The sequence below is a fragment of the Varanus komodoensis genome, unplaced genomic scaffold (genome assembly GCF_004798865.1).
Source record: "Varanus komodoensis strain SLA01 unplaced genomic scaffold, ASM479886v1 scaffold72, whole genome shotgun sequence".
Taxonomy (NCBI): Eukaryota; Metazoa; Chordata; class Lepidosauria; order Squamata; family Varanidae; genus Varanus; species Varanus komodoensis.
The window spans coordinates 1,458,181-1,479,701 of NW_025336374.1; the positions used below are offsets into that span (position 1 = coordinate 1,458,181).

General features: G+C 38.1%; 1 protein-coding gene across 4 annotated transcripts in view; it reads right to left on the reverse strand.

Annotated features, from left to right (window-relative positions):
- Positions 1–3,816: 3,816 nt before the first annotated feature.
- The window catches only part of PTBP3 (polypyrimidine tract binding protein 3), a 75,826-nt gene continuing 58,121 nt past the window's right edge, over positions 3,817–21,521 (reverse strand). For all 4 annotated transcript variants that reach the window (XM_044452480.1, XM_044452478.1, XM_044452479.1 and 1 more), the window contains 6 exons: positions 16,165–16,304; positions 15,830–15,863; positions 15,009–15,101; positions 14,007–14,223; positions 10,323–10,400; positions 3,817–9,783 (listed from right to left, as the gene is read on the reverse strand). In XM_044452480.1, the coding sequence (XP_044308415.1) occupies positions 9,651–9,783; positions 10,323–10,400; positions 14,007–14,223; positions 15,009–15,101; positions 15,830–15,863; positions 16,165–16,304 (695 nt within the window). In that variant the 3' untranslated portion in view covers positions 3,817–9,650. The remainder of the gene's footprint in view (positions 9,784–10,322; positions 10,401–14,006; positions 14,224–15,008; positions 15,102–15,829; positions 15,864–16,164; positions 16,305–21,521) is intronic.

The following is a 21,521-nucleotide window of genomic DNA, read 5'->3' on the forward strand; positions in this document are numbered from 1 at the left end:
CCTCTCCAGAGTAGGCAAGCATCTGGTGTGGAGCATCGCCGTGGACAACTTGGGACATGTGTTTTGCCCAGGTGTTTTCTGTCCACTAGCATTGCCAGCTACACCTGTCATCTTGTTTTGCTGATTGGTTTTATGGTATTTTATTACATGATTGACTTGGCTATCGTTGCAACAGCAGAACAGCCAGGTACTTTTCCCTCCTGTCAACTCACCCTCACTTTTTGCCCAGTCTGACAAACAGTCCATGTTTTCCAGGCAACAGTGATATACCTGTGATTCCTTCATGCTTATCTGAAGCCTGAAGCCTTCTTCTATTAGCTGTTCCTGCCTAGATATGGTACTGTGAGTGGGCAACCCATGCTAAAGGGAGCTTCCCTGTTGCAAGTGGAAGATACACCCAGTATTTCATCATATTTCTTACAGCACAACTTGTGTGTCCTAGCACTCAGTTCAAAATCACTGTCTTAGATAACTCTTTTCTCAGCATGTGCTGACAAAGGGCATGAAAACCTGTTTTGTTTTAGCTTTGACCCTCAGATGTTGTGCAATTTTTGTACTATTGCCTAATGTACCGTTTGTCAAAACAGGATACAATTGCTAAATCACTGTAGCCATCGGCAGCAACTTTCCATACAATTTCCATTGCACCATAAAGCAGTTAGTCCTTCTTCATAGCTTGCTACACTTTAATTTGAATGCTCTGAGTGTAGGAGTCCATTGTTAGAAACAACATATGCTCCAGCAAGATCCCAAATTTTCCATTATAAATTCTTCTCCCTTCCATTTCATTTTCACAAGAAGCTTGTGAGGTAGGCTGGGTTGAGAAATAGTATTTGACCCAATGCCACCCAGAATCCTTCATGTTGGATGGGCATTTCAACCTGAGACTCCCTGCTGCTACTATGATCAGGTATTGGCCAGTTTGGAAATAAATGGGTACTGATGTATTTGCACAAATATATTTTTAGATTATCAGCACTGGAGGGTGGGTGGGAAGGTTGGAGATAAGTAGAAGACATTGTTTTAAAATGCTGAGAAGGGAGATAATCAAGCAACTATTTTTATCTGACAAGCCATAAGCTTGCTCATGAGTTTCCTGTTCACACTTTCCCATATGCACTCTAGATTGGCCTTCTCCAAACAGGGGCCTTCTGGTTGTGTTGGCCTGTATAGAATCATAGCTGGAAGAAGCTGGAAGAAGTCAATAAGGCCATTAGGTCCAACTCCGTGCTCAGTGTAGAACTGCAAGTCCAGCTGCATCTTGAATGTCTCCAGGATAGAAGAACCCACAACCTCACAAAGTGATTGTTTCCATTATCATATTGGAAGTCAGGAAGTTTTTCCTGATGTTCAGTCAGTCTGATTTCCTGTAACTTGAGCACATTTTTCCATGTCCTGCACTCTGGGATGATTGAGAAAATATCCTGGCCCTCTTCTGCATGACTATCTTTCAACTACCCAAAACGTACTATCATACCTTCTCTTAGTCCTCTTTCAACAAGAAGGGTTGTATATATGACCATGCTCTCTCTACCTTAGTTGAGGGTTACAATAGTTCTGGGATCTACTTTATGTCCTTGGTCAAACTGAATGAAGTAAGTCCATCATGCACAAATTGTTCGTCCTTAAGGATCACATGCATCCCATTTCAATCTGGCTTCAGGCCCTGCTATGGAACAGAAACTGCCTTGGTCGCCCTGTACGATGACCTGTGCAGGGAGAAGGACAGGGGGAGTGCATCCCTCTTGGTTCTCCTGGACCTCTCAGTGGCTTTTAATACCATCGACCATGATATCCTGGATAGGTTGGCTGGGTTGGGATTGGAGGCACTGTTCTGTGGCGGTTCCACTGCTACCTGTCTGGCTGATTCCAGAAGGTGGTGCTGGGGGATTGTGGCTCTGCGCTATGGCAACTTTGCCATGGAGTTCCACAGGGTTCCATTTTATCCCCCATGCCTTTTAACATGTATATGAAACCACTGGGAGAGGTCATCTGGAGGTTTGGGCTGTGGAGTCATCAGTATGCTGATGACACCCAGATCTACCTCTTTTACATCTAGTCCAGGTGAGGCAGTGGCCATCCTTAACTGGGGCCTGGTCAGGGTAATAGGTTGGATGAGGGCCAATAAATTGAGGCTCAATTCAGATAAGACAGAGGTCCTGCTGGTAGGCAGTCCAGCCCTACAGGTGAGTGACCTCTGCCCTGTTCTGGACAGTGTTGCATTCCCCCTCAAAGACAGGGTGCGCAGTTTGGGAGTGCTCCTCGATCTGGAGCTGTCCCTGGAATCTCAGGTGGCAGCAGTGGCAAGGAGTGTCACCTTATATACCAACAGTGCCCTTATATGGATGAGCAATGCCTTGCAACAGTGACCTATACTATGGCAACTTCCTGACTGGATTATTGTAATGTGCTCTATGTGGGGCTGCCCTTGAAGACACTTTGGATACTTCAGTTAGTTTAGAATAGAGCTGCCAGGATACTAACTGGGACTGGCAGGTATTCACATATAACACCGGTTCTCTATCGCTTACACTGGCTCCCAATTGAAGTCCAGGCCCAATTTAAGGTGCTAGTGATGACCTATAAAACCCTAAATGGCTTGGGTCCTGGATACCTGAAGGAGTGCCTTCTCCCCTATGTGCCCTCCTGCCCCTTGAGATCTGAGTCAGAGGCCCTCCTCCAGGCGTGGTCCTTGGAGAGTGACTTCCCGGAGGAGGGCCTACTCTGTGGTGGCACCCCAACTGTGGAACACGCTCGCCAGAGAGGTTCACCTGGTGCCAACACTTCCTTCCTTTTGGCATCAGGTGAAAACCTTTCTATTCCAATATTTTAATTGCTAATTTGTTTTAATTGGTGGTTTTATATTTAACATTGGATGGTGTGCAACTCCTACTCTTATTTCAATTTCATTTTATTAATGGTGTTGTAAACCATTCTGAGAAGTCTGTGAAGGGATGGTATAGAGAAGTTTTAAATGAGTGAGTCAGTCAGTCTTAAGTAACAGGTGAAAGGTTTTTAACTGACTGAACAGGGGATTGTCTGCTCCAGTGGGCCTTTGCTGAATTTCTTTCCATTTCAATTTGTCTCTGTTCCATGCTGTTTTGTGCTCACTTCCCAAACACACCAACCACTTGCTAGACAGGTGAAATTACACCTACGTGCATCTTAGCACTATGATGCAAAAAACAAAAAGGATTAGCATAATTAATTATTGAGGCATACATAACAGAAATGCTGCTTCAAAAGGGAAAAAGGCTACAAGGTAGATGGGCCAATACCCAGTAATTAGATAGAGGGATAAGAACAGATCCTATGCTGATTGGCAGTTGTTGATGGTTGAAGCTTAAAAACTGATTCAGGTCAAAAGAAATAAGGATGCTGATTTACTATAAAGGTTGCTCCCTTTGAGAGGCAGGGATTATTGCAAGCTATAGGCAAAAATTGCCTTTTTACAACATGAGGTGATCATCTGACCAATTATACGCTGTAACACCTACTCCATCATGTGTCAGGTACACTCAGGAAGACAACTAAGTTCAAGAGGACTTGTGTGAAAATTTGAAGCTGCTTATTCAGTAGCTAGCTTAGACATGTTTTACCAGTACATTAGAAAAGAATAAGGCAATCTTCTGTCTTTTCAAAATTATGTAGTTACTTATATCATAAAGATGTTCTATGAAAATGTGATCAGACTTCAGACACAATCCAGAGAGAGCAAGTGTAGATGGCCAATAGAAGAAACACAAATAAAAAGACAGACATTAGCTTTACAATTAGAAGGAGAAACCCAAAGTAATAGACAAGAACGCAGAAAAATTTGAGAGTACAGATGTCATGACATTTATTAAGAGGCATGCTACAACTAGAGTTGTTAGAAAAAGAGTTAAGTATAGATACTCAAGTAATCAGCAAGTACACAAAACTTAAAGGAAATGGAGTATACGGCAGTGTACAGAAGTTCAAATTAACCATGCACTACGCAGTTAGAAAATAGGTTTCTTTAATATTTCAACTTCTTTGCATTTATAACATCATCTCAACAACATGGAATCCTTTTTTCCCTCCAATGCCACAAGCTGCTTAACAAATGAAAGCTGGTACTGTTGCTTATCAAAATATACAAGACAATTGGTGTTTTTTTAATATAAAAACATTTTATACTTGTTCCCAAAAACCTTTTTTGCCAGGTAAAAAATGTTGTTACAAATATTTACAGCATTTTTGTTAGATGATATTTTTACAAACTTAAAAAGGGATTCATGAACACATGAAAAGTTAGGGAATGTCTGACTCCTGTAATTGTGAGCCTTTTTTCTCTGAATACAGTACTAAGTATCCATTAGCCCCTTGCCTTATGCCATTACATTTGGTTCACATTTTAAAAAATCTCATTTCCCATTAAGTAGTCCGTTCATCAACAGCATTCATATAAAAGGCCATTTTACATTGGGTCTTTCAGGAAAAATAGCTTAAGAGACAGAGAGAGAAACTGGCAAGATGTCTTATTAAAACCAGAACAGACAATCTTTGGTCATTGCAATGGGTGACAATCTGACATAACTGTTTTCTTGGTCAGTGACCATATTTTGAGGGAGTGGGATGAACTGTTTTCAAGAACTGGAGAACTGAATTGGGGAAAAGAACTAAAAGCATGGCTAAGGAGATGAATCTAAGTACACAGCTGGTCAGATTTTTTAAAACTATCATATGAATACTGCACATAGATCCAAGAGCTGAAAGTTCTGTCAAAGCATGTACCCTTTTTTGTATTTTACCACTTAAAAGCTATTGTAACAACCACAAGCCAGATGTCTAAAAAGTTTAACTTGGATTCCTGCATGGTGCAGCATGATTCATGTTACAATGGGTTGAAAGCAAAGGGGTAACAATCCAAACTGGAACAGCTAGCAAGTGACTGCACATATGGATAGTTCATGGGTCATTTGGTATTCTACTATATAAATACACATTTTCTTGAAAACAAGAGTATTGATTCTAAAGACAGAAAGATATAGCAAAAAAATTACACATCTACTGAAGGCACATAAACTTTGGTCCCATTTTGTTTTCTTCTTTGTAAAAACCATGAAATTAAGATTTTAGAAGTTTTCCATTTCTTAAAATAATTCCTAATTGTTAAAGCAAAACCTTAAAAGAACAGTCTCATATGCAATATGCAGATATTTGCAAAAACAATTAGGAGTTAGTTTGCTTCAAGGAAGTCTCTGTGCAACCTGAACAGTTTTTAGCACAACTGTTTAAATCTGGAAGTTTTATTCAAAGATACCAGTCTGCAAAAAAGTCAAGGCAAACAAAAATGGCTTTTATATGGTTAATTACTCAGTCCCTCACCTTGAAAATAGCAGTACGCACTACATATAACAGGATGAAGACTGAAACGGCATACCTCAGGTTTATTATTCCTGGAAGAAAAATCCACATCTAGAGATGTTACTTGGTTATATTTAACTGTGTAGTAGAGACATGGGCTTGTTCTGTGTAGAATTCACATGTGCTATTATTTTACAAGATTCTGCTGCACACTGTCCCTCAGGTCTGGGAAGCAGAGGCAGCACACAGACACCTCAAGGCTACATTTGGATATCTAGGCACATAGAGCCCTCAATATATTCTCCAGGCACAGTAACAGCACAACTGGTGGGAGACGTGAAAGGCAACCAAGTCTGGACAAGGCTTAAAATGAATTTCTTTGAAATTCTATAACTTGCAAAGTTGTTTGGCTGAAAACTCTAGTTGATTAATGGTATAATCATTAAATATCCAAGACAAGGGGACTCTTGAAGGGTCTGCAACTATGCCAACATGAAAATACACTATGACCTTCCTGAGCCAGTTTTGATAGAGAAAGGCATTTTTCCTTCCAGTTTGTATCCAAGCTAGCAGCAGTGTGTCCTTCAGGGTGAACACTAATATGGCTTAACCTCTAGAAGTAAGAATTACAGGCAACTGTAGGTGACTTAGTTAAACTTGGTATCGATCTTAATTTTAAACCTAGGCCTTCCACAACACTGAGAAGCCTTGGACTAGATCAGTCCTGAAGCCATTTCAGCTCTGAAGTGCTACTGTAAGTTTTGAAATGTTCCACATTTTTTATTTTCCTTGTAAGAAGCAGCTTTTATTTATTTATTAAGCTGCAAATCCTCTCTCTTGAAATGTTCCTTTTATCCAATATATTAAAAGAACACTTTTGCTGAGGTTGTTCAATGTGTAAAAATTTGATTCAAAGCCAATATATTCAATGCCTTAAGACACACCTCAAATTGTACAGATGGCAGGAATACTTAATGCACAGGAGAACATGACTTGAATAGCATTCACTTCCAAAGCAATTGCAAGGGTCACAAATTTTTAAATTGCAACTGCTTTGAGCTCAAACAGGGAGAAAAATGAAAAGATTCATGCTAAGAATAATCAAGTAGTCTGAAAAATCATTATTCAACGCCAGGATGCTTGATTTTTGCACAGATGAATGCTACTCAATAACCACACCCTCTTAACACAAAGTCCTATGCACATTTAGATAGAAAAAATTCCAATAACTCTCAACATCTCTCCAGGCAGAATGCTGACTAGGACATACTGGCAATTGTACGACTTTTTTTGTCTATACATGCACAGGCTTGCACCCTTAATCAACTTAATTTTTCAGGACACTAGTTCTAGATCTAAGTGACAAGGAAACTGATGCAGTAAAGTGATCTGCAGCAAACGAATAAAAGGACAGGAAAACGGTAAAGTTAGCTTTTCTTAATCCCAATTCAAAGGGTTGCCTTCTAAAGCAATTGGTGGGAAGAGGAAACTTAAGCTTACTATTGCTGGAAACTGAATTACTGTTTTAAATGCAAACAAAGTGTATACTGCCATTTCTCATATTTGCAGCTCATGGAAAAGAAAATCCTTACAAAATAAAATCAACTCCAAAACACTGAACACACATGCACTACAACCAAGATGATCTATACAGAAGATACTATCTCGAGACCACACAAAATATGTGTATTCAAACTAAATTTAAGAAAATGTTTGTCAGCATGTAATGTAACTGTATGCCCTATAACACAGGCTGCAAGTAGAACAGAAATTATGTTTTCTAGGGACCAAGGGAAGCTCTATTTTTTCTTGTTAAGTTGACCATTTCTTTTTCCATTAACACTACAAAGTTGCTTTTTTGTATTTTAGATAGTTAAATCAATAAATTAAATGCTTGCAATGTGTATCAGCATACACATAGGATACTTCACACATGCACTCTCTCTCTCTCTCTCTCTCTCTCTCACGCACACACACACACGCACTGACACTGCACTCTTGATATTATACATGCTAATGCTCATTCTCAGAACTTGATTTTTTCCTGCTTCAATTACATTCATCAACTCCAACAACATCCCCCTTTGTAGCAGCATTAAACACACATGGTGACCAAGCTTAAAGGTAACTTAGCAAGTTACACTAAGGAGGAGGCATATTCATAGGGACCCTAATCCAAGAAGCTATTTAACTAAGGCTTACATAGGTTGTCATCCTGAACATGCTTACTTGGAGCCACATCCATTGAAATCAATGGAAGGAGACACATTTTGGCTCAAGTGCCGTATCAGAATTAGGCACTCGTGTAATTGCTAAACTGAGAAGATCTTGGTACACTAAACTTTTCATCTCACTGTGATTTTCCAACAGCTGTTAAGTCATGTGAACTGTGAAAATGGGGTCAGTTATTACTGGATGCTAGCATAACTTTACATAGATAAACATCTGCTGACAAAACGTACACATGCTAACCAAGTGTCCAACGGTGATTATCAACTGACTATCTTCCACAAATATAGCTATAGAAATTAAAGACAGCAAGTGTCTCACTGCCTATCCTTTCATGCTACAGCAGCAGTGGGGCAACCTGAAGGCCAAAACATCTGAAGGACCATGAGCTGCTCACCCCTGTGCTTTAGTGATGTTATCAAGAAACTTATTGAGTTACTATTTTAAAGGATCATAATCTTAAACTATGGAATTTGTTTTTGCCAAACAACAGCTGGTATTCACAGAACAAATTAGTTTGCTTAAAATTCCAAAGATAATGAGCACACTACAAGTGATTACACTCCATTTCATAAGTCTTTGTGTCCATTTTCAAAACCATTTAAAGGATTAGCCACCTTTATACGTGAAAGGAATACCTTAGGAAACAATGAAAAAATTCAGTAGACATAACATGAGACACCTCTAAAAACATTGTATCACAATCATAGAAATAACTTGTGTATGCCTATATTTCACAAAAAAATAGTAAGATTGCATCTCATCTTGCTCTCCATTAAGGAGTGAACATTCAGTACTGAAGTTATGACATTTATGAACAAAAGCCAGTCTACATTTAGTACAGCAACTCCAGTACTGTTGGGTGAAAAGGAATCCTGAGGCAAAATATTCTCGAAGAGCCAATGGCTCAACGGGTTAGATATCGTCCAGAAACTGAATAACATTCTTTACAGCCCAATAGTGGTGACACTAAACTAAAACCTCCAAAATATTGTGAAGAGGCCTATAAGGATGTGCACTGAGTTATCTTCAGTCCCCACTTTCCCCATCCCTGTACCAAAGCACCAAAAATCTGATTTGACTATTAGTTATTAAAAACATTTTTTTAAATCACCAAACGTTTAAAAACTAAGACAAAGGAAAAAAGTCACCAAGCCACAATACAGTTTAAAGATACTTCAGATAAAACTCTAAACTATTGTTTCATTATAAGCACATAATAAGGCACATAAGAAATTAAGTAAATACACAGTAATTCTGATTTAAGTATTAGCGATTATAGTGGTACAAAAAACCCTTGAGGTTTAATTTTATATTTTTAAACAAGACCTTACCAAAAATAACCTTTCTAAAAATTTGTCAAACCATATGACAGACCTGAATTTTTTCCTTAAGAGTGTAAACATTTTTTTCTGAAAGAAATATACAAAACTTGAAATCAGGACATATTTCTTCTTTCATTTTCTCCAAAATCTTATTACACATCATTTCATCATAATAAAAATCATATCATAATTTCATAGTATTAATCTCTCACACAATGATTTAATATCTAGTTAAAAGTGTCATTATGATCACACTAAGATCAATTATGCAATTTATTTGACTTCATGGGAAAAGAAGGCACTGCCTTCCATACAACATTTTCAAAACACACGGATTAGAATGTTAGTTAATGGGGGGGGGGGATTTCCCTATCCCCACCTGCATTCTAAACAGCATTTAAACCTCCCACTAAATCTATTTTGAACACAATCTTTTGATAGCAAAATTTAATGGGTCACAGAAATGTTGTGTAACATTGTTTTGGAATAAAAACTATAAATTATGTTCCTGAAATCATTAAAAAGGAGGGTTTTCTATTAAAAATTGTGTTATTAAATTCTATAGAAGAAAAAAATTGTAGCCATTCAAACGGAAGAAGATACAGAAAGATCACCCCTTGATTGTTACCATGTATAGAAATACACTAGAACCACACAAATTTCATTGTTTAAGGATGCAGCGTTGGTTTTGGCTACTCCAGTCTGTCTGAAGAATTTACTGGTCATTGTGGGCAGCATCTTAAAAAGGAAAAGGTCACAGAAATGTCAGATTGTAGATTTGGAGAAGGAAACTCTGAGGTGATGGTTTTCTCCAAGGTCATGATTATGAAGCTCAATAAGAGCTTGAATTGCTTCTTCCACAGAGCCCAACTGGATAAGGGCCATTTTGCGGTCTTTTCTAAAATGGAAAAGAAAACAGCTTTAAACTCAATCCCCATTTTGATAGTTCTTCACTTCCCAAAATCATCAGGCCAGCACACACAGGACACAGCGTCTGGATAATCAGTAAAACAGGAACACAAGGCAGCACATGGCCTATAGTCTATAGGCATGCTCGAAAGAGAAACAAGGCAAAGTAACAATGCAGTTACCACTTAGCTGATCTCTGAGCAAAACTTAGCCTCCTTCCTTCCATGTCAGTCTGAAAAAGCCTTGCTTACTGCTAGGCTATTTATTTATTTATTTATTTATTAATAAATAAACAAATAAATAAATAAATAAATAAACTGAAGTCTTCTAGCTATTGTTTCCTAGCTCCTGTACCTCTACTCACAGGAAAGGAAGTATAAGAACAAGGGCATATTTAAGCTATAATAGTTCACATAATTACATTTTGTCTGATATAAAACTCAGTATTATTCCACGTTATTCATCAATCCATTAGTAGAAGTTGATGAATTCCTTGCATAATTTTACTTAATTACTGTAGAAACTTACGGAAAGAATTTGAAGGCTTTCACAATACATCCAGTACCAGCAAAAAGATTCTTCAGGTCATCAACTGTGACAGATGGTCTGAAAAAGATAATTTCCGTATTTAACTAAATATCCAGTTCTAAACAAAAAATAAAAACCTTCTGGCACTTCTAAGACCAACCAATTTGTTTTGTACATGTTTACATGCCATAGTGTTCATTTCATCTGATGTATCAGGTGGATACTGTCTTTGACAGTTTATGTTGTAATAAACTTTAAGGTGCCACTACATACTACATTGTTGTTATTTTATCAAGCCAACAGCTACTCTATAGAAACAAATTCAAACTTGTTTTGGCCTTTCATTTCACAGATAATCAGTACTTCTTATATTCCAGAGGCATTACAAGTATTCATAATATGACACTGCCGTGAAAAATTAAAAGGCACATTTCAGCTTCTGACCCAACATCTCAAACTGCTGTTGGAAAAGAATAATTTATGTAACTTTGTTGCCTACAATAGGGCTGTGATCTTCGAATTAATTGTATAACATAGTAATACAAACTTAAGTAGTGTACTTATTTCTGACTGCTCAATATGAATGTGAAACATATCTTTTGAAAAGCTGTCTGACAACTCAAGTGCTCCATCCTGTTTCAAGTCTTCCAAATCATTGCTCATGTCTAGGGCTGGTCCTATTGCTAGTCAGAACTCCTCAGTCATTGAGGGAGGCAGCTATCATGACCACTTCCTTCAGTAAGGGAGTGTGGAAAGTGGAGCATGGAGAAGATGGCATAGTCAATTTCACCAAATTAGAGAAAGTTTGCCGAAGTCAGGAGAGAAGAAAGGGTGAGTGTTGGGTTCAGTATAGTCCAACTTTCAGTATACATAGTGGCAAACCCAACTGCCCACAGGATCTCTCAAGCAGGATGGGCACAAGACATCAAACTGCTGAGAAACTCGTTTATGCAGGCATGTCACCTCTGGTAAAGAAGGTAGTACTTTACCAGCAAGGCTAGTGGCCATTGCTAGCCTTCCCCTGCATGAATTTGTCCAGTCCCCTTTTGTGAAGCCATCCAAATTAGTGGCCATCACTGCTTCCCATGACAGCGAATTCCATTGTTTAACTACATGCTGTGTGAAGTACTTTTATCTGTCCTAACCTTCCTACCAAACAGCTTCCTGATTAGCTTAGCCTATACTGGTGGGAAGCCCTGTGCTGGGGCTTGATGTAGCAGTCAAGGAGTAATGTGGGATACTCTTGAGTTCTTATTGTGAAATGGCTGCAAGTATTTCGTTTAAAAGGATCAGGGCTTTTTTTGTCATAGAACGCACCGGAATGGCGTTCTGGCACCTTTTTTTCCAATGGATTTTATGAAGTGATTTTGAATTGTAGCAGATCAGCAGCAAACATCATTAACATTGTGCCTGCAGGCTGCTTTTGTGTCTGCTATCTGATAGTGAGATAGTGAGGGCTGCTCTCCTGCTGGGCTTGGGATTGGTGTGTGTGGTCGCACGCTTACTGCCGGTGATGTGAGTTCCGACACCTTTTTTTTTTTTTTTACAAAAAAAACACTGGAAAGGATTTTGATTGGGCTGTGTGTGAAAGGGGGAGTATTCCTATTTAGTGTTTGTATTAGTTCCTAAATCAGCTTGTCAGTGAAATGACCAGCGTTGATGTCAGTATTGGAAACTGTGAACAGTAAAGGTTGTCAACAATTGGGGGGTTTTGCAATTTTAGGAGCAAAGACTTTGACTATTTGTAAAGGAGAGGTCTGCAATGTCATCCACGGATGCACTGAGTAAGTCCTTGCTGTCAAATGGGAAGCCCTTCTGGTGAAGACCCAAGGTACAGAGCCAGGTTTAATTTCAGTTAAACAGTGATCATAGATGTTGAGCCACAATTTGACATATGGGATACAGCAGTGATCATAGATGTTGAGCCACAATTTGACATATGGTGGGCTGCAGTGATTTGCCGCGTTCTGTGTTTTTGTTTGGAATATCATTACAAAGTTCTTGACATCCTTGGGAAGATGGACAAAGGGAGTTATTGTGCCCTATAGGAGTTGGTAGAATGACATGCTGGCCTGGTAATTTGTCATCCTGAAAGCTATATAGGGCTGTAGTGGACTAGATCTTTTCAACCAATTACATTCAATTTCTACTCCTGATAATCAATGGGGAGGAGTGGATTCAGGAATTTGAGTGTAATGCTTCAACTTTACAAGGGCTTCGGCAAGGGGCGGCATAGAAATGTTCTAATAAACAAACAAACAAACAAACAAACATCAAGTTGGCTGCTTAAAGAGAGAATACTGTCCTCTTAGACTCTGTAAAGATTATCTATTGCCTGAGATGATGGAAGGCTTTGCAAAAGATTGCTTAATTAGATGAAGAATGGTAAGAAGCATTGGAATGGTGACTGGTGCTGCTATGGCAGATTGTAACTGGTTGAACTCTATGACTGTAAAGGAAGATGGCAGAACCTTAATTCTGATGCCAAGGGACTTGGCCATTCTTGGTAACTGTTCAGCATAAGACATGGTATTATCCAAAGATGGAAAGGAGTTTTGATCACTTACTGTGCTGTCCAGGGAGGATGCTGGTGGTTGGGGTGGATGAGATAGAAGAGAAATCCAAGCAACAGACTTCCTGTGTTAAGGAGGGGCAGTCTGTATAGTTGGTAAGAGGACGAGAAGGTTGGGTAAGCTTAACTGGTGCTGTGGTCTAAGTGGTGGGTTAGTTTTTTTCAGGATATCCTGGAAAAAGTTTGCTAGAAGAGGAGTGTGCAAGTAGAGAATAAGGCTGTAGAGTCTGACAGCGCATGAAGGTCCAGAGTTTGGATTTTTTGTGGGTTACCATGGGGGATGGTGGAGAATGGGAGTTCGGAGAGAATAGTACAGATATTCGACATTTCTACCGAAGAAATGCACCCTCAGCAGTAAGCAGTCCCCACACTAATAAGGAGGTGGTCTATATTAGCAAGTGTCCCTGTGGCTTTCCTGTGAAATATTATTGTGATGTTGAAAGAATATTCTTGAAGAGGCTGTTGAGGCTAATGAGGTATGTCAATACTGGGGACTTTTATACCTTTGATGAGACTGATCCTAAAGGTAGAAAGCTTCAGGTGAAATTTTTTGAATTGCATCCTGGTAACAAGGCCAAGGCACTGGTTTTCATCCAGGAGATATGATCTTGTGGGAACTAGAACGTCTTGACGACTCAAGTTTGGAGAACTGTCTTCATCTTAAGTGGCTGGATTGGGTCAGGATTATGGTTAGGTTCAGTATTGGATTGAACTTGACAAGTTGTTGTTTACTTCTGCTGCTCCATTGTAGCTGTCATTTTCTTCTAGGGCCCAGGTATTTGCAGGGGATTTACTATGACATGTCCATTGGACAAAAGTACTTTCCTGCTATTTCCGTTCTAAACACGGCTATTGCTGTGGTGGATGAAAAGGAACTGAGGCAAGCGCAAGCTGTGCCTTGAGGTGGGAAGGAGGAGGTGGGCAGGACTCCTGCCTAAAGCTCTGTTTAGATCTAACTTGTTCTGATTTTTTATTTTTTTGGCCCATGTGCATAACCTGTATGTGTGAATCACAGAGACCACAAAGAAAAAAAGGAGAGATTTGAGAAATTTTTGTTCTGTTGCAACCAGCAAATTATCTTGGGCTGGCCATCTTCAGATCTGGATACTTACGGAATGTTGGAAAGATGCAGAGTGGCAGATGGTGGAAAGATATTCTGGAAGTTCTTTGAGCCAGGTTTCTTAAAGCGATGCAAAGGGCTATTACTGTAGTCCTTAGTCAGGCCTTGATCCTCTTGTCCCTCACGAGGAAGCTGTACTGTCTGATGTTTTGAGAGTGTAACACGCAAAACTTTTCCATAAAGTTTTTGTCCATTTAAGTGATTCATGGCTAAAATATTCAAGTCAAGAAGACAAAAAGAAAACAGATGGGAACAGCTACTCTGCAGAATCTGTACTTATAGAATATCCTTTTTACTCATCAGCTAATGATATACATTGTTCAGTGCTTACTTTCATTCTTACTACATTTGATGTATTTCAAAAGCACTTGAGAGCATCTACTATCAATACACCAGCATACCTTTACTTTCAGAGAAATAAGTTTCCTCCCATAATTTTCCTCAATACATATTTCAAATTAAATAGTCAATTACCTCAGATCACACCAAGCAGTGTTCTCTTGTGTAAGGAAGACAATTTTTATCAAATGGGAATCTGCATTTTGCTGTGGAGTTAATGAAGAGTGGGTTTCCAAGTTATTTTGCTGTGGTCTTTTAGGAAGACCACAGGCTCATTCAAATCCCCATCTCTGATCTTGGAACCAGGGTTCCATGCTTGGATTCTCCACCCCATTGTCTCCACAGCCATGTGCTAGCTGTTTCTCAAAAATTTCAAAAGCAGCGTCAGAAAAGGGGTATAGAGTGTTGGGACGGGAGGCTAGCACTGCCAATATATAATGTATTCTGGCTGCACTCTCAGTGCCTTCCCTCCTGCTCCAAAATGCCACAGTTACTGCATGGAAGCACAGGGAAGCTACCTTCACTTCCACCACCTCCTGCCCTACACAGGATGCCCAAAATCTTCTGAGCTAAAAGGTTACAGGGAGCCTCACTGGATTGCTCATTTAAATGCAATTTCTGTGAAATTACAACAATCTCTTATTAACATTAATACCTAGTTGGGCTTGGGTTGCATCTGCCATCTGAACTAAGGCATTTTCCTTCTTATTAAACATGATTTTTACACGATGGACATCACCATAAACACCTGCAAAAATAAAACATGTTTTAATAAACCTTGTGTTACAAAATCATTTATATTATCACATTTTAATTACATTAAAGGGAATTACAATGTAAAAATTTGAAAAAATATGAAGTATGTATAATTTGTTTTTTAGAAATACAGAAATCATACAAACGTTCTTATAAGGGACCTAAATGCATGCATCTGTATATGTCAGCTTGTTATAACCTAAGCCACTGGTGGGTGGGAAACCTTTTTCAGTCTGGGAAGCATATTCTAACTAGAAGATGCTCTCAGGGCCTGTATTCCAATGCTGGTTAGGGCCAAAGGCAAACAGAGCAAAGGACAAAGTTACAAAAAGTATCATGTTCAGAGAGGTTATGTGTTACGAGTGTCTGTGGGAGCATGCATGCATGCATGCATGAGAATGCAAGAAAGTGTAAATAGGATCTGGGTAATCAAATTAGGAACTATACTCCAGCATTGTCGTTGCCCTACTCACTCCTGGCATGCAGCTCCCAACATGCCAATATGGCTCTTCAGCCAATAAAGCTTCCCCACCCGCTTTCTGAAGTTTCCTAAGCTACTATCCTATGCTAGTCTTATGTTCATAAGTAAGCACATATAGAAGAGTCCACAGGATTTTAAAAAAATAGAACACAGCATAATTTATATTATATTTTCAAGTATCAGTTCCTCAGATGGTAACTTTACAATTTTGATTTTATTTTGTACAGATAGCAACTTACCAAATAGAATAAATAGTCCATCTGGTGTGATTGCCTGTATAAAATCACAAGACAAGATTTTAATAATCTATGGCATATTAAAAAGGAAGACAACCTAAATTATTCCACAGCTGTCATTTAAAAGGTGGCTAAAACATTTGCAGATATACAAGAACAATTCTGGTCTGTACTGAAAGTCATTCTTGCTATATTATATTACTTTACAGTAAGTGATTTCAGACAACTTTTTCACTGATGTTACTATCAAAATCTCTAATTTAGATGGTGGTAAGTGTTGTAGAATACTTTGTTCACAATGTTTAAGTTACAACCTGTATTTCATGCATTATCCTTACCTCAGGATTGAGATTACTAACAAGCAAAACAGAATTTCCAGGCATTCCAGTAACTCCTGGTATAGCCATACGCCCAGTCATGGTAGATGTGGTGATTGCAAGAGGACCAAGTGCACTGGGAACAGCTGGGACTGACAGACCTGAAAGTGTTAAAATAGTTTCATTTTAAAAAATCAGAAAACATACACGATAGCTCAATGTTTCTCTCCCTTCTAAACAGGTAAACAGAGCACAGAACATTACTTAAATAAATGGGCATCAAAATGGCAAATGCAAATCAACGAAGAGCAATGAAAATGATCTAGAGGATGGAGCAACTCCCCTATGAGGAGCAGCTACAGGAACATGGACTGTTTAGCTTAGAAAAAAAGGCAAGTAAGGAGAAACATGATGGTGGTGTTTAAAATCATGCATGCAGTACATAAAGTGGAGAGGGAGACATTCTTCTCCCTTTTCCATTACACTCAAACCTGGGATTGGCAGGTGGTTTTGGACAGATGAAAGGAAGTACTTATTCACAGAACGTACAAGGGGTGTTCAATATATTCTCGGTATCAGGTTGATTTGCTACTGATGTGGATAATTTAATTATTTCATTAGCTAATGACACTATCTGAGGGTATACATGCAAAATTTCAAATAAGTGTGATCATTAGCCTGATTTTCTCCCAGCAGATATGGGATTGCCGTCCCACACCGTCTAGGAGATTTCCCAAGCACTTTGTCTTCAGCCCCGACAGGGCTTAGATTGGGCTCGCGGCCCACCACCGGACATTTACCAGCGTGATAACGGAGCTTCGTTAATCACGTCTGTCTTGGCTCAATGCCATTACCAGAAGCACAAGAGTTCTATGAAAAATTTAGAGCTACGCTTGAAGAGGAAGAACCCGGCACTTCAAAAGAAGAAGAAAAAAGTACTGAAGCAATGGAACTAACAGAGTACCATTCTGAGGAAGGAGAAATAACGAATGTCGACGCACAAGAAGTACAAATTTTGGACTCAAAGGAGAAGAGAAAGGGTAGAGCTGTAAAGGCGAAAAATAAGTAGACATGTACACACACACACACATATTTATATAATTTTTCTACAATATGGCTGCAAAAAGAGAAGGGAGAATTGAGTTCCTCTCTTTAAATGTTAATGGACTGAATGGACCTTCTAAGAGAAGAAGAGTTTTTGCTCAACTTCAAAAACAAAAATTAGATATAATTTGTTTACAAGAAACACATATTAAGAAGCAAAGAGTTAACCTTCTGGAATGCCTAAAACTAGGAAAATTGTTTGTATCTTCTACTTCTCAAAAGAAAAGAGGTCTAGCACTCTATGTTAAGGAAAAATTGGACCCTAAATTTATTCTCACTGATGAGGAGGGTAGGATCCTGATGGTTGAAATTACAATTAAACGGAAAAAAGTACTCTTAGTGGCAATATATGCGCCAAACGATCATCAGGAAACTTTTTATCAAAAATTACATGTTACTTCTACAAGTGGATTTCCAGACCATGTGTGTAATGGGAGATTTCAACGCGATTGTGGATAAGGAAATGGATTATAAGAATGTTAGTAAAGGAAAAAAGGGTAGGAGGATATTCCCAAAGTCCTGTTCTAACATGATGGAAGAATTCAGACTGACAGATGCTTGGAGGCACAAAAACCCATCTTTTGCCAAATACTCTTTTTACTCAAATAGACATAGGTCGTGGTGTAGAATTGATATGGTTTGGATAACTCCAGACTTAGTAACAGATCTGATAGAAGCTGAAATAGAGGCAAATGTCTGGGCAGATCATAACCTGATATTTTTATCACTAAAAGGAACTGTAAGGATGCCCAGATGGAGCCTAGATAAAACATTGTTAAAAAATAAAAAATTTACAGAAAAGATAAAGAAATGCAAGTATTTTTTCAAATAAATAAACCAGAAGAAACTTCTTTACAGAATGTCTGGGATACAGCTAAAGCCTATGTCAGAGGAGTGATAATAACATACTCAGCGCAAATAAGTAAAAAGAAAAAACAAGAGCGAGCAGTGATAGTAGAGGAGTTGATGAAATTGGAACAAGTGCTGCAGGAAGACCCATCAAAACAAAGTCTTAAGCCTCAATTGGATATTTTACAGGATAAGTTAAACCTTTTGGATACAAATGAGCTTACTAAACAAATGAAGTTGACCAAACAGAGCTTCTTCGAAAATGCTAATAAACCAGGGAGATGGTTAGCACATAAAGTTAAGAAAAAGAGAAGAGATTGATTGTGAAACTGAAAGATGGAGAAGGACGATTACAAGTACAGAGTGCACAAATCAAGAAAATAGTGGAAGACTTTTTTACAAACTTATATCAGAAGGAGGAGATTTCAATCGAGAAAGTTAAAGAATATATTCGAAAGGAAGAGTTACTGAAACTACCAGAAAAATACCAAAAGCTATTAAATCAAGAAGGCACAATTACGGAAGTAATAGAAGCAATTAAGCGACAGAAGAATGACAAAAACCCTGGCCCAGATGGTCTGCCAGCCGAGTTTTACAAATCTTTCGAAGCAATTTTTGCTACACTCTTAAAAGATATATGTAATGAAGCACTGTTAAATGCTAAAATACCAACTACTTGGACTGAGGCAAATATCACATTAATACTGAAAGAAGATATGGATGTAGCACAGATTCAAAACGACCGACCTATATCATTATTAAATGTGGATTCCAAAATTTTTGCTTCTATACTCGCAGAAAGATTAAAGAAGTTATAAATAGACTTTATCCATCCAGACCAAAATGGCTTTTTGCCAAAAAGACAAATGAAGAATAACTTGAGAACTATCTTGGATATCTTAGAATATTATGAGATACATACTGAAAAACCAATGGCTTTACTGTTTATGGATGCCCAAAAAGCCTTTGATAATATTAATTGGCAATTTATGAAGCAACAGATGATTCAAATGGAGTTTGGTGAAAAATTTATGAATGCGATATCAAGTATTTATCAAAAACAGTCAGCCGGGATCTTAATTAATGGAGAACTTTCAAACCCTACAGAGATTCAAAAGGGCACAAGACAAGGTTGTCTGTTGTCACCCCTCCTGTTTATTTTGATTTTAGAGGTACTGAATAGAAGTGTTAGGGATGATGAGGACATCAAAGGCATTAGAATTAGGGACGAAAGTTATAAATTGCAAGCATTCGCAGATGATTTGGTCTTTATAACGGAGGAACCTTTTGTAACAATGCCTAAACTTTTGCAATGGATTGAAGAATATGGTGAAGTTATGGGAATGAAAATAAATAGAGAAAAAACAAAACTGTTAGTTAAAAACCTTACGTGAGAACAAAAAGAAAGGCTCCAGGAACAAGTAGATTTGCAGATTGCTAAAAAGTTTAAATACTTAGGAATCTATCTTACAGCTAAATGTACCACTTTGAAAGAAGATAATTATGATAAATTATTGAAGGATATTAAAGGTGATTTGAAAAAATGGGCCAATTTATAATTATCTTTGATGGGAAGAATAGCACTTGTTAAAATGAATATATTACCTAAACTTCTGTTTCAAAGGATTCCTGTAAAAATTGATAAAAAAATTCTTTGATGACCTAAATTTTCAAATCTCGAGATTTATCTGGAGAAAAAAGAAACCAAGGATTAAATTAAACATGCTTCAGGAAGCTAAAAGGAATGGAGGTTTTGGTCTTCCCGGCAGGATGTTGTATTATCAAGCGTCTGTGTTAACGTGGCTAAAAGAATGGATAACTTTGCGAAATAAGAGAATTTTGTATCTTGAAGGTCATGACTTGCAGATGGGTTGGCATGCTTATATGTGGTATGAAAACGCTAAGTCACATGGGTCTTTTCTGAGTCACTTTATTAGAAGATCTTTAATGTCAGTCTGGGAAAAACTAAAGCTAAAACTGTAAAATAAATTACCAAGATGGCTTTCACCTATGGAAGCTTTCGTATATCCAAATGTATTGAACTTTGAAAAGATCATAAGATATGACGATATCTTGGATAAGGACGGTGGCCTGAAACTGGAGCAAGAAATACAAGAACAGGGACTTAATATTTCCTGGTGGTATAAGGTGCAGATGCAATCGAGATATGCTAAAGACTGTGAAGCATGGGGGTTCTACAAAGACCTAACAGAGTTTGATCAAGTGATGCTTAAAACAGATGAGAAAATTATCAAAAGACTATATGATTTTTTACTTGACAGGAAAATGGAAGGGGAACAGGTTAAGGAAACTATGATAACACGGGCACAAAACTTTGGATTTAATGTTGAACTAGAAAAGTGGCAAAAACTATGGGAAAGAAACATTAAGGTAACATTAGCAACTTTGTATAAAGAAAATTTATATAAAATGTTCTATAGATGGTATTTGTCACCTAGTCGATTAGCTAAGATGTTTCCAAATATGTCAAATAGATGTTGGAAATGTAAACATAAAGTGGGTACTTTTTATCATATGTGGTGGACTTGTGATAAGGTGAAAAAATATTGGATTAAAATACATAGATGGATGGAGGAAATATTACAAAAACCCTTTGCTTTTAAACCCGAACTTTTCTTGTTAGGCATCATACCGGAAGACGTTAACAGACAGGAAATGTATCTGATGCTGCACCTAATTACAGCGGCGAGGATTGCATTTGCTCAATATTGGAAAAGTGAGGAGCTGCCCACCGATGGACTGAGTGTAAGAAAGATCTTGGACTGCGCAGAAATGGATAGACTTTATCATTGAAGAAGAAAGAGGATATTGACTGCTATCGAACTTGGGATTCTTTCTATAATTGGCTGGAGAAACGGGACTTGGCGTAAACTTAGAGATGTTTTTAAATTATTATAAATTGATTTGAATTTGACTTTAGAATGTTAAAAAATATGTAGTAGGAGGCTGACCCAGTAAATCCGATGTATGTGATGTCTGATGTTTTTAGTGTTAGTTTAAAATTTTAATAAAAATTTATAAAAAAAATAAGTGTGATCATTAGTTCCCTAGTAATCCTCAGTGAAAGACAACCATAATGACTGACGCGACAATGTTGAAGAAAATCGAGCACCGCGCTGTTATTAAGTTTCTTACAAAACAAGGAAAAAGTCAAAAAATCTTTCACGGAGAGATGGTGGCCGTTTACCAGGACTCTGCACCTTCATTATCTACTGTTCAAAGTGGTCAAGCGAATTTAAAAGGGGCAGAGAAAGCATTGAAGACGACCCTCGCTCGGGCGGGCCGGTTACTGCCACTACGAAAGAAAATGTGAAAAAAATTGAGGAACTTGTATTGGAAGATGCCCGAATAAAAATCAAAATGTTAGTAGAGATGACAAACCTATCTGTTGGTACCATATTTAC